Here is a 14,697-nt window from a genome sequence, read left to right on the forward strand (position 1 = left end):
ATCGGGCCGATGCGGCAAGGAGGGGGATAATGCCACGACAAACTTGGTGACATTCAAGTTGCGCGTCCTTTGCATTGGGCACTGTGCACGCCGTACAGTGGTGTTGTTCAGCAACAACAGGAAGCGATCTTCGTGGCACGGGCAGCCAGTTGGACCCGGCTCGCATGCGGCACGCGCCCGAGGTGTCACGCGAGAAGAAGAGGAAGACGGTTCGAGCCAGTTTGAGAACGCGACTGCCGCGGATTCCTGCACGACCGCAGTGACTTTTACTTGTGGGCACAAGTTCGCCTTTAATAAATATCCTTGTTTTACTAACATCGTTACAATATGTATTACCCATGAAACATTTAAGAACATCGATTCAAGCTGCAGATCAAAGCATCCAAAGGCATGTGGTCGTTATCGTTAGTTAAAAATAAGAGGGCCACTTACGTTTGACAAAGTGAAAATGTGTTCCTTCAAAGATGTTAGAGTTTAGAGAGTGTGCGTTAGATGGGGGGCTGGCAGGGGCATTTATTTCCAATGCCATAAGAAATAAATAGTTGTAATAAAATAAAGGCCCTGAACGAGTTTATGGATGGAAGTGGTATTGCCATGGTGGCATGTATAAAGTGTAGTGACACCCGTCGTGGTTGCTCAGTGGCTATGGTGTTGTGCTGCTGAGCACGAGTTGCAGGATTGAATCCCGGCCACGGCGGCCGCATTTCGATGGGGGCGAAATGCGAAAACACCCGTGTACTTAGATTTAGGTGCACGTTAAAGAACCCCAGGTGGTCAAAATTTCCGGAGTCCTCCACTACGGCGTGCCACATAATCAGAAAGTGGTTTTGGCACGTAAAACCCCATAATTTAATTTTAAAAAGTGTAATGACGTCACTGCCCGTTCACGGACGTTACTACTGTCTGGACAGCTTGCAAATGGTTAATGACTCTTTCAAGTTAGAAACCAATGCGATAGTGGTTGGTTCAGCAGAAGGTCACTAAATGACGCAGTTTGTTACATTAGCGTTGCATTTAGCTCTCATTTACAGTGTTTCACACGTCCACTGTCGCACAGCGACTCGACCTCACAATAATTGTGCTGCTCTACCGAATACCGGCAGGATCAGCAGATACAGCAGCCTTGATGTTCAGGACGTCACGAACTCATTTCCCGCTAGCTGCACCCGCGCGCCGCATGGTCCACCTTACTGCATTCCACGTGGTACAAAATCCACCTAAATGTACAGCGTTAGCTTTCAAACCACCAAGAAAAGGACACGCACGTGCTCGTGTGTGGGCCGGCCAGAAGGTAGGGATGGCAATTGAAGGGCAGGTCTCATGCCATTCCGCATTTTCGCGTGACTTGCAGTAGTCGTCGTGGCGGGATTTTGTCCATGATCAGGTCACCCCCTTCCCCTACTCCAGGAGTAACAGTTGACGGCCCGCATTAGTGATATCGTCAACACCTCGACCAGGAACATGAATCTGAGCCCGCTGCGTACATTTCCACAAATGTACGTAGTACGTCATGATAAGCGACAACAATGAACATGAGACGTTACTGGTATTAGGAAAAAAAATTCAAGAAGTGTTTCTAGACAACGGTCGGTGCTTTGCGTAAAGTACGTAACAAAAAATATCAGGAGAAATATCTGAGGGTCATTGTCAAGAGCCAAAATGTCACAAGGCAACTTTGTGCGAAGTTTCTGAATTGCCTCACACAAGAATTCTTCATATGCCTGTGAGGCTCTGGGAGTAATGAAAGCTCTTGAAATACTTCCTTTAATTTAGGCGCAGATGTGCAGCATAATGTGCCGAATGCATTGCCAATTTTTTGGCGGCTCGATCTTGTTCAAATCTTGAGAAACACAGACGCCGCGGTTGATAACACGCAACTACAAATCTCAACGGAAGCGTGCCTGGATGGTAACGTACGTGTTCAGAATGCTTCTCCATCTAGTTTCTCACGTTCATTGTCTTCACTGCGTCTACACCCGTCTACCTACGTTCATTGAAAACATCCTGGATATCTTCGTACAGAAACTGCATTATATAAAGTCTAGACAAGGCATACGTCGTTGTAGAGCCATTTGTATAGAGGCGTCAATCCTGGTCCACTCGCTTTACGGTGCGCCGAAGGCTTCAAGCATAAATCAATTTTTTTTAAAGCGGCGGACTGGTACCCTTTCTCAATGCTGCGCACCTTGAGACCATGTGGCAAAATAAAAAGTCGGTCGATTGCTATCGAGCGGCCCAGCTGATCTTACACAACGATCACGTTCTCGTTGCCGACTCGGAAAACACTCTCGCAGCCAATTCACGAGCCCGCGTGATCTGTAGCCAGAGTTGCTTTATTTCTTTTGGCCATGTCATTTGAGTAGCAGCAAGGGTTGGGAGTGTGTTTTTATTCTTCCTATATCACCAAGCATTCGATTCTGTTCTGGAATTCAGAGCGCTTTGCAAACAATAAAAATACAAGTTTACTCGCACGCGCCTTGCTACAAGGATTCGTGCATATCTCGGGTGTTTGAAGTAAGTCGTTGCTATCTTGACAAACTTTCACGGGTTTTCTTAACTGAGGGGGGATGTTAGCTGTCTTTGATACTATCGCCGTACACACATACAAAAATAGAAAATGAAATCTCGTGCTATCATATCGATATCGACTGCCATTAATTCGCAATATTTTTTCGAATCGTGCGTGTGGCGGAGAAAACTCTTCTGGAAAACCTTTAGCTAGCAGCAGAGCCGCTGAAGAGCGAGTGTTCGCCTGTTGTCGGCAAGCGGTGCTGCCAGTGATGCCCTGCGCTCATGTTCAGGTGCTGCCCCTCGTCGTTATACGGGGTGCTTTGTTTTATCGTTAGCAGAAATTTTAAAATCGTGTAGCACAATTCTACTTATTGAGCTGGATTACTCTCAATGGCAGACAACATTTACACAAAAAATGAAAGTGAATATTTGACGAATTAACAAACTTTTGCTCATTAGCTTCTAAACTAATTATTTATGACACATGCTGTAACTTACTCATTGTAGCCGGAAACTTTTAAAGTTATATACGCTTCGAATAAACTCTGAGGATGACACCAGTTTCGATATATGCGTTTACAAAGTTTGCGACGAAATACATTGGTGTTTCAATAACTTTTGAGCTTCAATGCATAAAAATACCCTTTGTTGAAAATGGAAGTGGAACAACAGTGCAGTTTTACAGTAAGTTTGACAACGCTTATCTCAAACCTGCTGTTAATTTCAAAACTCGTTCCAAGTGGATGTGCATTGTGCAATCGCTGTCATCAATTCGTGTGTTCGAATATGTAGAATTGCAGAAAACTTATGTAGAATGTGGTATGCAGAATTAGTAAAGAACTACATTAATGAAACTTTGGTAATTACCTTATTATGCGCATTGATTTCCAGTGTAGTGTAATGTATACTTTTCGAGTATTCCAGCTCATAAAGTAGATTTGCGCTTAATGCCCCGGGCGATTTTTAAAAATTCGTTAACGTTAAAATAAAACACACCCGCCGTGGTCGCTCAGTGGCTATGGTGTTGGGCTGCTGAGCACGAGCTCGCGGAATCAGATCCCTGCCACGGCGGCCGCATTTCGATGGGGGCGAAAGGCGAAAACACCCGTGTACTTAGATTTAGGTGCACGTTAAAGAACCCCAGCTGGTCGAAATTTCCGGAGTCCTCCACTACGGCGTGCCTCATAATCAGAAAGTGGTTGCGGCACGTAAAACCCCCTAATTTAATTTTTTTAGGGCACATAATGCAATTTACAGATTGTAGCCGGTGAGCTCGCTAGACGTGTCCGCTTGAAAGCAACTCTCTGGATGACGCTGACTTTGAGATGTTAATTTTCACTGTCCGACGAAATGCACTGGAGTTCTAGTTACTTTGTGCTTGATCGGATAAGACGGTGTTTTCTCAAAAGCGCAAGTGCAACAGGAGCGCGTCTTTAGCGCAAGGTCGACGGGCGCATACCTCCATTCCTCAGAGTTCGTTGGAAGTCGGTATGCTTCGCAAATTAACTAGCAACAAGTCGTAAATTGCAATATGTGCTGTAAATTATTTACTAAGAAACTGAATTAGTCAAATTTGGGTAATTAGTCAATTACACATTTGATTGCTTCTGGCATCCATGCCCGCATCATCGAGTAGTTTAGCTTAAGGGTTAGAATTGGGTCACCTGCCAAAGGGGATTTTTAAAATTTCGTTGCAGAAAAAGAACAAGTACCATATATATATATATAAATCCCAGGTGGCCAAGTTAACCCGAAGTCCCCCACTAGGCGTGCCTGATATTCAGATCGTGGTTTGGGCACGTAAACCCTCATAATCTGTTTTTTTTTATCTATTGATGCAGCTGTGCAAAACTCACTCTCAAGACCCATAGTAAATTAGTTCCGGGTGCGTGTGCTTTGCGCGCGCTTCACTCGGGCAAGAGGAAAGTCGGGCGCGAAACAATGCCAGATGACGCCAGTTGGGTGAGGTGAAGATTTGAACGGCGTCTCACGAGGGGCCTCAAAACACTTGCGTGCGTCTGCGTGCGTCTGCGTGCTTTGCTTTCACGTTTCGCCCACCCTGGTCATATGCCGAATGTTATATAGTTTGGATATGGTAAGTGCAAGTCCGAGCTGCCTTGTCAACTATCCGCTGCCCGTTTTCATTTTTTCATTATTTTGCATTTTGTGATTTTGTTTGGTTCTAAATTGCTTTTTTTGGGTATAAGAATGAGAAAACTCGCACACTACCGCTGATACGCCCGGGGCTTGCAAAGAGAGCGACGAGACGCCCGAGCAATGGGTTCACTCACCACTTGCAGCGGCGGCGTCGCGTGCACAGAAGGCGACAAGTGCGGCGACCAGGAAGAGTCTGGCCGATTTAGCGGCCGGTGAAAACTCCATGGCTTTCCACTCAAGTGCTGTGTTCAGGCAACACGACGATGAGCAACCGTCGTGGGTAAAAGCGGCGTTGCTCGGAAGGCGACTGCCAAGGCTCGAATGAGACGCGGGGGGAGAAAGAGCAGGGCCGGTTGCGTTGGATCGCGGCGGTTTATCCCCTTCTCGGAGGCAAGTTCGTCTTCGACTCGCAGCGAAGGCGAAAGGCAACCCGGTTTTGTACACGCGCCGCTGAGAACACCCTCCACCGCGCTCTCTTTCCTACGGCGCGCGTTCTTTGCCCAGATGCGACAGCAGTCTCCTTTCTCGCCGTCTCCTCCTCTGCCGCTCGCCCGCTCTTCACCCCCAGAGATGACCACGCGCGGTTGCGGTGGCGGCGATGGCTTTCCCGCTCAACTGGCTTCGTATTCCCATGCAGCTCCTATCGAACGTGCTACGTCCTTATCTGGACTCCGTGCGCGAAGAGGTCTTTGCACCGGCCGTATATGCAGAACTCTATCTGCGGACAAAGCCAGAGTGCGCAACCACCGTGAATTATAAGTTTTGCAGCGTTTCCTGGGATAATGCCATGAAACGTCATTCTTTGTCTCTTCGTTGGCGTAACTGCTGTTGTCCTTGTTCCCGATGCTAGCCCGCCTAATTGTGATTTTGGGAAATTGCCGCAAGCAAAACGCGAGACTTGAAGAAAGGGACAACACGAAGCGGTGCTGACAACTGATGATTTAATGAAACAAACGCTAAGCTTATATAGATCAGACACACATGTGCACCCGACAAGCAACGTAAAAACCAAAACACAAAGAGCGACCTCAAACAGGGGTGCAATGCAAATACTAACATAAACGCTGACAGACTGAGGGACCGCACACTTGTGTATCGCATGGAAAGAGACAAAAGTTCTTTCTGAGAAACCGCAACTCACCGCGAGCTAACGCAATCGCCATCCTTGAATCGTGGAATGGCCACTGCCTCTACAATCTCTTTCCAGCTGGTCATTTTTTCTGCCGATAAAGACTGAGATTATTATAAATAACCAACTGGCATATACCCACACTCTGCTATGTTAGCCCGCTTATATTTTCCCGCTTGCGAGTTCACCCGAGAGAGAGAGGTAACGTGTTCAATATAAAGAGCAATTCAGCGTTACACAAGAACATGGGTGGCAGTCGCCTGCCTACAGCAGGGAAAACAATGCCGTGCAAGCGGAAGGTCAAACTACACTGTCATAGACTGGAGAGTCCTACATTGAACACAAAGGCAAGTTGAAATCAACAGTTCGACGAAAGCTCGTCTGGTCGGTATTGCTCAAAGTTAAAGGTAAACACGGACGTTAACGGACCTAAACGAACGGCGTCCGTTTTTTTATGTTACCGCAAATGCAAGTGTTCCTCACTTCCATGACATCCTTTTATGCTCAAGCGGAAGAGATTCAAGACAGTTGAATTAGCCACTGACTCACTCCCTTCAAACGCTGAGCCTAGCCGTGTCTATGTCACAGTACCATGCTCTACTAGGGTCACTTCACCCAGACAGGACAGGTTTTTCAAGAACCACTGCCCATGTACGCATACTGCGCAAGTTTGTAAGTGAAGGTGAAGAGCATGACTAGGCGATAAACATTGAAAGCTATGTGTATCTTCACACTGCGGGCACGTTTTTGTTTGCCAATTTTTTTTGAGTTAAAAAAATACATGTGTGGCTTAGTCACCCAACATTTCTCTCTGCCAAGGCCCGCAACTACCATGATGCTGTCACTGGTACCAATTTGGATCGTTGCACTGTATTGGCGCGGCGCATATATCTCGATAATCATGATCAGACGCTTCGTATCTGCGTTCACCTACATTTATTCTGAGATAAACATCCTAGAATTTATTTATTTTTTATTTTTCTGAGATCGTCGTTCACATAACTGTGTCGCACAGAATATCGCCTGCGCACTCCCATGAGCCGTGCCCTCTAAGCCACAACTGATGCAGTGTAGTGGAGAATGCCCATAAAAGAAGCCAAAAGAAAGAGCGACACATGTGCTTTTTGTTTCAGTGATCTGCTCATATACCCACTGGTATAATCACTGTGTGCAGGAAGCATCAATACCTAAAAAAAGGCACCGATTGGTGTGTAATCTTCTGCAAGTTAGCAGCAATTTAGCAATCACTGCCTTGGGAAACAATATGACTTGAAATGTCAAGGGCGCATCTGTGCTTCGTTGGAGTTCTTTTTTTTTAATCTCCGAGCACGGTATCAAGACAACGCAAAGCGCTCTTGTGTGTCTATCCCCTACGCCCTCACAGTTTCTCTTATTATCCTATCGGTTTGTTCCATGGATCAGCAAATACAACATGCAAGTCCCAACTCTCGTTTTCTCTTTCTCTCCGCTGAACATGCCCTTTAGATGGTGCTCTCCTCCGTTTACAGGCACTGGGAAGGTCTGCCGCATAATCCTTTAGCAGCCCTCGGCGTTCCGCTCCACGGACAGCGCGTGGTCGGCCTTGACTCCCAGATTGCACCCGGCCTTGTTTTTCCTGAGTAGATTCAATCGGGATGCCTTCGTACAGCGCGCATCACCGGCCTCCTTGCGGCGCCGGCGGCAAGTCCGCTTTCTTCGGTTTCATTCATTCCATTGTTACCCGTGGGCAGGTGCTGCTGCTGTTGGTGTTGCTTTCTACATTGCCTTATGCAATGCCGTGGTCACGGCCACCTCCACTGGACAAAATGGATGCATCCTGTCATCCGTCGTGCATTGATTTGCTGGCCGGGGCGCGGGCAGCTCTCAACGGGTTCTGTCCTGACCGCGCAGTCATCGTTTGCATTTGTTCGGCGCCGTTGTTATGTCCCCCAGTCAGCCTTGCAAGCACCGCTTCCTGAAGTACCTGGTCCACTGTGCTCCGGTGAGCGACCGAGAGCTTGCCACACGGAGCGCGCACCAAATCCCTCGTGCACGGGCGCATGGCGGCGTGCACCTGTGCGGTGTGGTAATGCATTTGTTTATTAAGGCTCGAGGCTAAGGAGTACTCGCAGAACGGTTACTCCGACGCATGGTGTGGGCGCCGACACTCATCGCGTGTATCTCCTATCTCGCATTTCTCATTCCCGTCAGATCACCGCGATTTATAACCCGCGAAGGGACAGCTAGAACACCGTTTTCCTGCTTTAAGTCTTCCGTACCTTTTACGAGGATAGAGACCTCAATTTGTTTGCTTCGTCTTCTGGCTAACCCGAACTACCTGACGCTCCTACGCGAACTCAAGCCTTATTTGTCTTTGTACAGATATCAAAAGCATGAAAGAGATAGCGATACACCAACGAACGCCGGATATCATCCCGAGCCTGTCATGCCAGTAACCTTAAACGTGAACCTGCCCCACATGAGTAAAACACAGTCATTGAGTGCGGCGTCACTTGGTTATTCGGGAATACACGTTACAACAGATTTCACCTTCGTTCGAACCTGGGGCTGAATTCAGAAGAATATTAGTTCGCAACTGCCAAATTGTGCACATTTCCATCCCATACAAACTGTAATTTCATACCCGACGCAGTAGTTTAGCGCGTATGGTGGTGCGCTGTTAATGCAATGTCGCGGGTTCGAAATGGGCCCCGGTGGCCACCTTTCGATGGGAGCGAAAACGCAAGAACGCTTTGTGCTTAGGTTTAGGCGTATGTTGAACTCCAGGAGATCAAAATTCAGAGTCCCCCACGCCAGCGTGCTTCATAATCAGACTCGTAGTTTTGGCAAGCAGAACCCCAGAATTTAATATCTTTTTCTGTAATCTCATGTAACGTTTACGTTAATAAAGAACACCACTCACAAGCTACGCTGAAATGCAGACATCATGTCAGGCGGACGCACAGTGTAAGACATCGACATAGCGATGTCAAGGGGACGAAGTGATTAAGTACAGGGCCTGTCAAAGGCAGAATGGTGACGAGACGTTCATGGGCACAGATATATACGAGGCATATCTAAATATATTGAAGTATTATGTACCCCTCGTGACACAGTGGCACTTACCACTGCGAGGCAGAGAGAGAGAGAGAGAGTAAATTTTATATCTAGAACGCCGGTCTAGGTTCTCCCGCTTGGCTCAAAGTTGCCGTCAGCAAAGCAGAGGTGCATGATCAGCTCGGTCGTGGTTCCTACGTAGTTGGGGGAGGAGTCTGCCAGCCACTCCTGAAGCGTTGCAGACTTAGGGGTGGGTGCGAGTTCGGCCAGGTACGCCTATGTAGTACAGGATTGGTCAAGAATGGGTACATAGCCAGTGGCACACTCCCAATTGCCCAAGAATAGCGTAGCCAAAAGATGAGAAATTTAGGAAAATAAAAGAAGACATTGAATACCGTGCGATAGTATATCAACAAGTCTGTGTGTTTTAGAGACACCGATGAACCGACTATATATATGCACAGGTTTTATGCTGTGATTTATTGTTTTATTACGCTAAACAGAGGTGCGCTCCCTGGCAATAGTTTGCAGATTAAAAAATAAACCATGCTACGCCCTGCCCGACGTGCTAAGAAACCATGAATACTTTGTTTAGCGCAAAAAGACAGACACAAGAAAGACGACAGGACAAGGCGCTACTCTCAACTGACATCATTTTATTGCGTCACTCCTTTATAGACCGCTCAAACCAGAGGAACATGCGCAGTGAGCACCATGCGGTGGAGCCACCAACATCCGATCCCAAGAGCGCACTCATGCGACAGAATCCAAAAAACCAAATTCAGCGCTGTACAAGATTAAGGAAGGCACACTAATGCACTGTGACCCCAATGACTGAATGAAAAATGCTTCCGATTGGTGCTCACTGCGCATGTTCCTCTGGTTTGAGCGGTCTATAAAGGAGTGACGCAATAAAATGATGTCAGTTGAGAGTAGCGCCTTGTCCTGTCGTCTTTCTTGTGTCTGTGTTTTTGCGCTAAACAAAGTATTCATGGATTCGCACCAACTAGCCCGACAACGCATTGTGCTGTGCTAAGAAACCCGGGGGCCAATCCCAATAAGGCTCCGCTTTAAAACAATAAATAAGCAATCACGGGCCAAGATCACTTGGAAATATGTACCAAACATGTACTGTCTGTTTGTTTGTTTTAACGGAAACCATGGGCCCTATAACGTAAAACTATTCCAATGTGATTCTATTCCAATCTCCTGACGTCCAATTTGCGTCGCCACCGAAGCAAGCCCCGGGCGGTCACCCGCAGGGTTGTCTGAACAGACCAATCAAACGCTCTCCTCGTTCATAGGAGGATAGGAGGTCGCTTTTGTTTGCTTGAAAAACGAATAACATTGCTTACACTGAACCGCTTGTCGTATCTAATTGGCTGACAAGAGGCGAGGAGAACGCTTAAGTGGAGAGGGATTCACTGGGGCAGAGCCAGTGCACTGAAAATCGATAACCGGATGAAGAGGGTGGTGCCGGCGTCTGCGTTTGGTCGGCTTTCCCTTACTTAGCTTGTGGTGGCTGGTCGAAAATCACGGCGGCATGCAACGGAAGCTTAAGAATGGCGCTAAAACTGACCCTCAGCAGAGAAGAGTTGGCAGAACGAGGTGGTAAACGTGCCGAAAGGGCTCGAAAATGTTACACGGCCACGCAAGAAGTTTTATTATACGCAAATGCACCCATGCTCTCCGCCAGGTGCGAGTAGCCAGCGTTGTTTTTCAAATACCTAAGAGAGCGGGCTTAGATAAAATTCAAGCACACAGAAGCAAAAGCGAATCCGTCCATTGTTTTCGCCGCCAAAGTAAGTGATCCGCATTACGAAAGATCGCGCGCGCCGAAATAAAATCGCCTGGGGTCGAAGGAGCGTGCGAGGAGACATCCTATCGGCTGACCCTCTTCGCAAGCCGAGCCAGGAAGTTTCGCCGGCAGCCGAGGCCCTTTGGGAATCGATTGAATGCGGAATTGGTCGCTGTTTCCCTGAGCTGTTTACTTTTTTTTCCTGTTTTAGCAGCGCTTTCATTTCTGCTCTCCCTGCTTTGACCAAGATAACGCAATGCTTTGTTCACCTTTAGTTGAACTCATGCACAGCTCAGGTGCCTTGGTATGTACAGTTTTGGTTTCAACGAACAGTGTGTTCCGAGCTACCATATTACAAAATAAAATAAATAAAATAAAAATACAGACAGTTTATTTTGTAAACTTAAATATGATTGAATGTAACTTGGACACCGTTTTCAGTATATTTATGAATTCGTCTATAGGCATATTCCACATAGGCGGACGCAGAGAAGACGAAAGTGGTGAGAGAAAGATTTATTTTACAAACAGCTCTTTCGCGCAGCCATCGTCGCTGGTGAAACATCTTGTGGGGCTTTGGGGCTGGGGATGGATTGGCTTAGATGTGAGCTGCACGAGGAGAATGGAGACAGGCTGACGTTTCGGGTAGATCGGCTGCAAGATCTTTCAACGCCCACGATCAGTTTTGACAGCTCCGCCAATTCTGTCTTACCCCTTGGACACTTTCATTCTTAGTGCTTTCTTTGTTAGGTCATTTGTTACTTGGGAGAGCTAACCTACTGTTTGCATTGGTGCCTTACCTCCCACTTCAATTCCTGCTTCTGAAGCCACCCTAGTTAGTGTTTCATTCATTGACTCTGTCATTTTCATCGCTCTGTTCTAGAGCTTCATATTTGTTTGCAAGCACCAAGCTGAATTGGTCTGCTTTCACCCTTTCAGCGTCTAGGTTGCACTGTTTCTTTTTAACTAATTTTACTCTTTCTCTCTTCATATTGAGGTTAACCCTAGACCTCTCTAACCTAGTAAAAAGTAATACGCGAGTCAAAATGTAGAGAGAAGACAAATGTGGTAGACAAAGCAATGTGAGATAGGGAAACAGAAAACGAGCATGCGGGTGTAAAGGGGAGTAAGTCATACAAGATGATTATCGGAACTTATACAAAACACAGGAAATTAACTTTGAAATATGTCCATACGGGCAGAATACTTGCGTGTTTTTTTAGGCTCGAGCCTTAGGAGAGTTTTTAATGCAACAAGGCGAGGCAGAAAATGAGATAATGTTGCGTGCTATACTTTTGCGGCACAGAAAATCCTGAATGATCAAGAAGCTTCGGCCATTGCGTAGTACCATGGATAGCCTTAAGAGCAGCAAGAAGCCTGATTTAATAAGTCTTGATTTTACACGATAGCTGATATTCCAGTTGATATTAAGAGAAAAAAAATGGAGCTGTAGAGACCATGTAATGCGTAGGGCAGATAACTGGTGGACCACTCGGGTTACAGCATGTGTGCGAAGGGAAGCGAAGCGCAGGCGAGAATGGCAGAAAATTTGGTGGGGTGATGAAATTAGGAAATTTGCAGACATAAGTTGGAATCAGCCAGCACAAGACGAAGGTATTTAGAGATCGCTCGGAGAGGCTTCCGGGAGAGGCATTCGTATTGCAGTGCACATAAAAATAGACTAGTTGATGAGGATGATTATGATGACTTTTCTGATAAGGGCATAAGTTCTTGGCCCTTAAACGCATATGCTTCTATTTCTTTTATATATTGTACGTTATCCATATACACCTATTTTTGCGGTTGTAACACACGAATCAGGGCTGAATAGCATGTAGCTTTATGTTAAATTACATAACAGATTTGACCGCCTCTTCAAGGAGCCTGAACGTATGCTGGTGTCCGTTACAATTAGTTGTTGAAGTTCATACAGCTAACGAGCGAAGGGCGCCGGGCGGAATATCACCAGATATTAGCTGACAAATTGAAACGGCGCTTCTACGGCTCTATAGTGATGGCCACTTTGGAGTTGATGCCAGGGATATAGATATAGACAATTTTTCAGTTTTTCGCTTCTTTTATCGGGAGCGTCTACCCCTAACTTCAGCAACAATGAAGCACTGGGCTTCGCAAAGGACCGAGACCCCGGAATCGTCGCACTGAGTAACCACGAACACTCTTGTGAGCAAAGTGTTCGTACGCTACAACACAGCCCTTCTCTCCTGCGCCCACATCATTGAGCAAGCCTTCAGTGCCGCTCCAGATGTTTTCACAAGAAACAGGGAAGATTACGGAAGAAAAGCTTAAAAGGCAAATCTTAGTAAACGTAAACATGGGAAGGACTGAAGACGACGGATGGCAAGAGCCAGGACAACTCGTTCTATTCACTGCATTTGTGCAATGTTAATAGAAAGAGGGAGGAAAGTAACGGTAAAGTAATCGATTACTTTCTATAATTGATAAATTCCTTTTGTGGATAATTAATTGGTAACTGAAATCAAGTACGCCTACACATAAGTAATACTAATTGTCATCGGTTACTGTTTTTCTGTAACGTGTACAAGTTTGGCGCGAAGTGCGCGTAGCGTTAGAAATCGCCCGCACAATTGTCTTCTGTAGGACTGTCAGTATACCCATATTTTCTACAGTAGCTGTGACACATACGGCAATGCTGTAATTAAGCAGAATCAGAATCAAATTTTATTACTACATACGATGTTATTAGAACACGTAATATATAGAAGGATGTCCCGGAGTCGTAGACTGAATTGGGACCTCCTGTACATGATATATACGAAAGGAAAAGTCAACTTAGTTAACGCGGCGACAGTAAGAAATGCAACGATAAAACCAAATTAGAAAGACAGCAATTATAAAAACAGTAGAACACGAATTAAATAAATTATGCGACATATGGAAACATGAACAAATTGAACAGAAAATGGCCTTGTTTAAACAGTTTCATACATGGTTAATATGCATGATATAAACTTCAGTAATACCGAATGAAAATGCAAATGCATGCATTATGCGGCATATACAAAAAATGTTATGTAAGGCTCCGTTGGTTCAAAAGGAACTTTTTGAATTATGTAATAAATGAATGTAGTGTCATTAATTTTAAAACGAATGGTAGCGAGTTCCATAATAAGAAAGCGCTGAAATGAACAGATTGCTTGCCGTAGTTTGTTTGAACTTTAGGTAAGAGGATATTTATGTGGAGAAAACAGGGAGAAACAGGGAGATGTGACCAAAACAGGGAGAAAAGCGCATTATACAAAAGCAACTTGATGGGACGAATGATATCAAATGTATGGAATCGGTAGGAGGCAATTCGAAATGCTCCAAGGCGCTTGATTGGCAAACTTTTGGTTTGCAGGTCTAACCGCTATTGGCAAATGCCGTGAATATCATCTCATTCATCAAACCATCATCGATCGGCATCGGTTTCTCGCGAACAGTTCCTAAAGAAACGTGTCACGAACAAAAGTACGGATTTCCCACGTGTTCAATCTTACCCTTGACGCCATTGTATGTATCTGCTGAAAGTGTAGGCAACGTCATTCCAGCCATCTGCGAACGAATTAATTCTTTGATTGCTGTCGGACATGCGCAGTGCGCATTTCCGCCTCAGCCACCGTAAAATGCCGATGCCTGTCCGGTGCCCCGACCATGCTGGGCACGCGTGCCGTCCGAGTGCATGGCGTGCCCTGCTCGAACGAAATGTTTCGGCACGCGAAGGTCGTATAACCGCGGCTCGGCCGCTGCCGTAAAGACGCCGCCGGCCGCGGTGACCCAGCCACAGACCGATGGTCTTTGGGGAATTCGTAGCACGCACGTTCGTTCATATAGCAGAGAAGTGATCCGTATGAGGTAACACGTTTTCCAATCAGCGTGGCTACTCTTTCTTGGTCACGGCGAGGGAGTCATCTCGATGTTGTCTTGGCCCATGTTGAAGTGATCACCCATAAGTTATGATTTGTTGGCTGTGATCGGTACGTTTGACCTTGCAAAGCCCATACACAACTTGCGCTAGCGTATACGCTATTACTGAGGTCTCCTTTTA

The 14,697-nt window shown here is 46.2% G+C and overlaps 1 protein-coding gene across 1 annotated transcript in view; it reads right to left on the reverse strand.

The window, feature by feature from the left end:
* Positions 1 to 5,122, reverse strand: part of Cda4 (chitin deacetylase Cda4) — a 148,551-nt gene extending 143,429 nt beyond the window's left edge. Inside the window, exon 1 of the mRNA XM_075688119.1 lies at positions 4,803 to 5,122. Coding sequence (XP_075544234.1) covers positions 4,803 to 4,893 — 91 coding nt within the window. The 5' untranslated portion in view covers positions 4,894 to 5,122. The remainder of the gene's footprint in view (positions 1 to 4,802) is intronic.
* Positions 5,123 to 14,697: the final 9,575 nt, after the last annotated feature.

The sequence above is a fragment of the Dermacentor variabilis genome, chromosome 4, assembly GCF_050947875.1.
Source record: "Dermacentor variabilis isolate Ectoservices chromosome 4, ASM5094787v1, whole genome shotgun sequence".
Lineage (NCBI taxonomy): Eukaryota > Metazoa > Arthropoda > Arachnida > Ixodida > Ixodidae > Dermacentor > Dermacentor variabilis.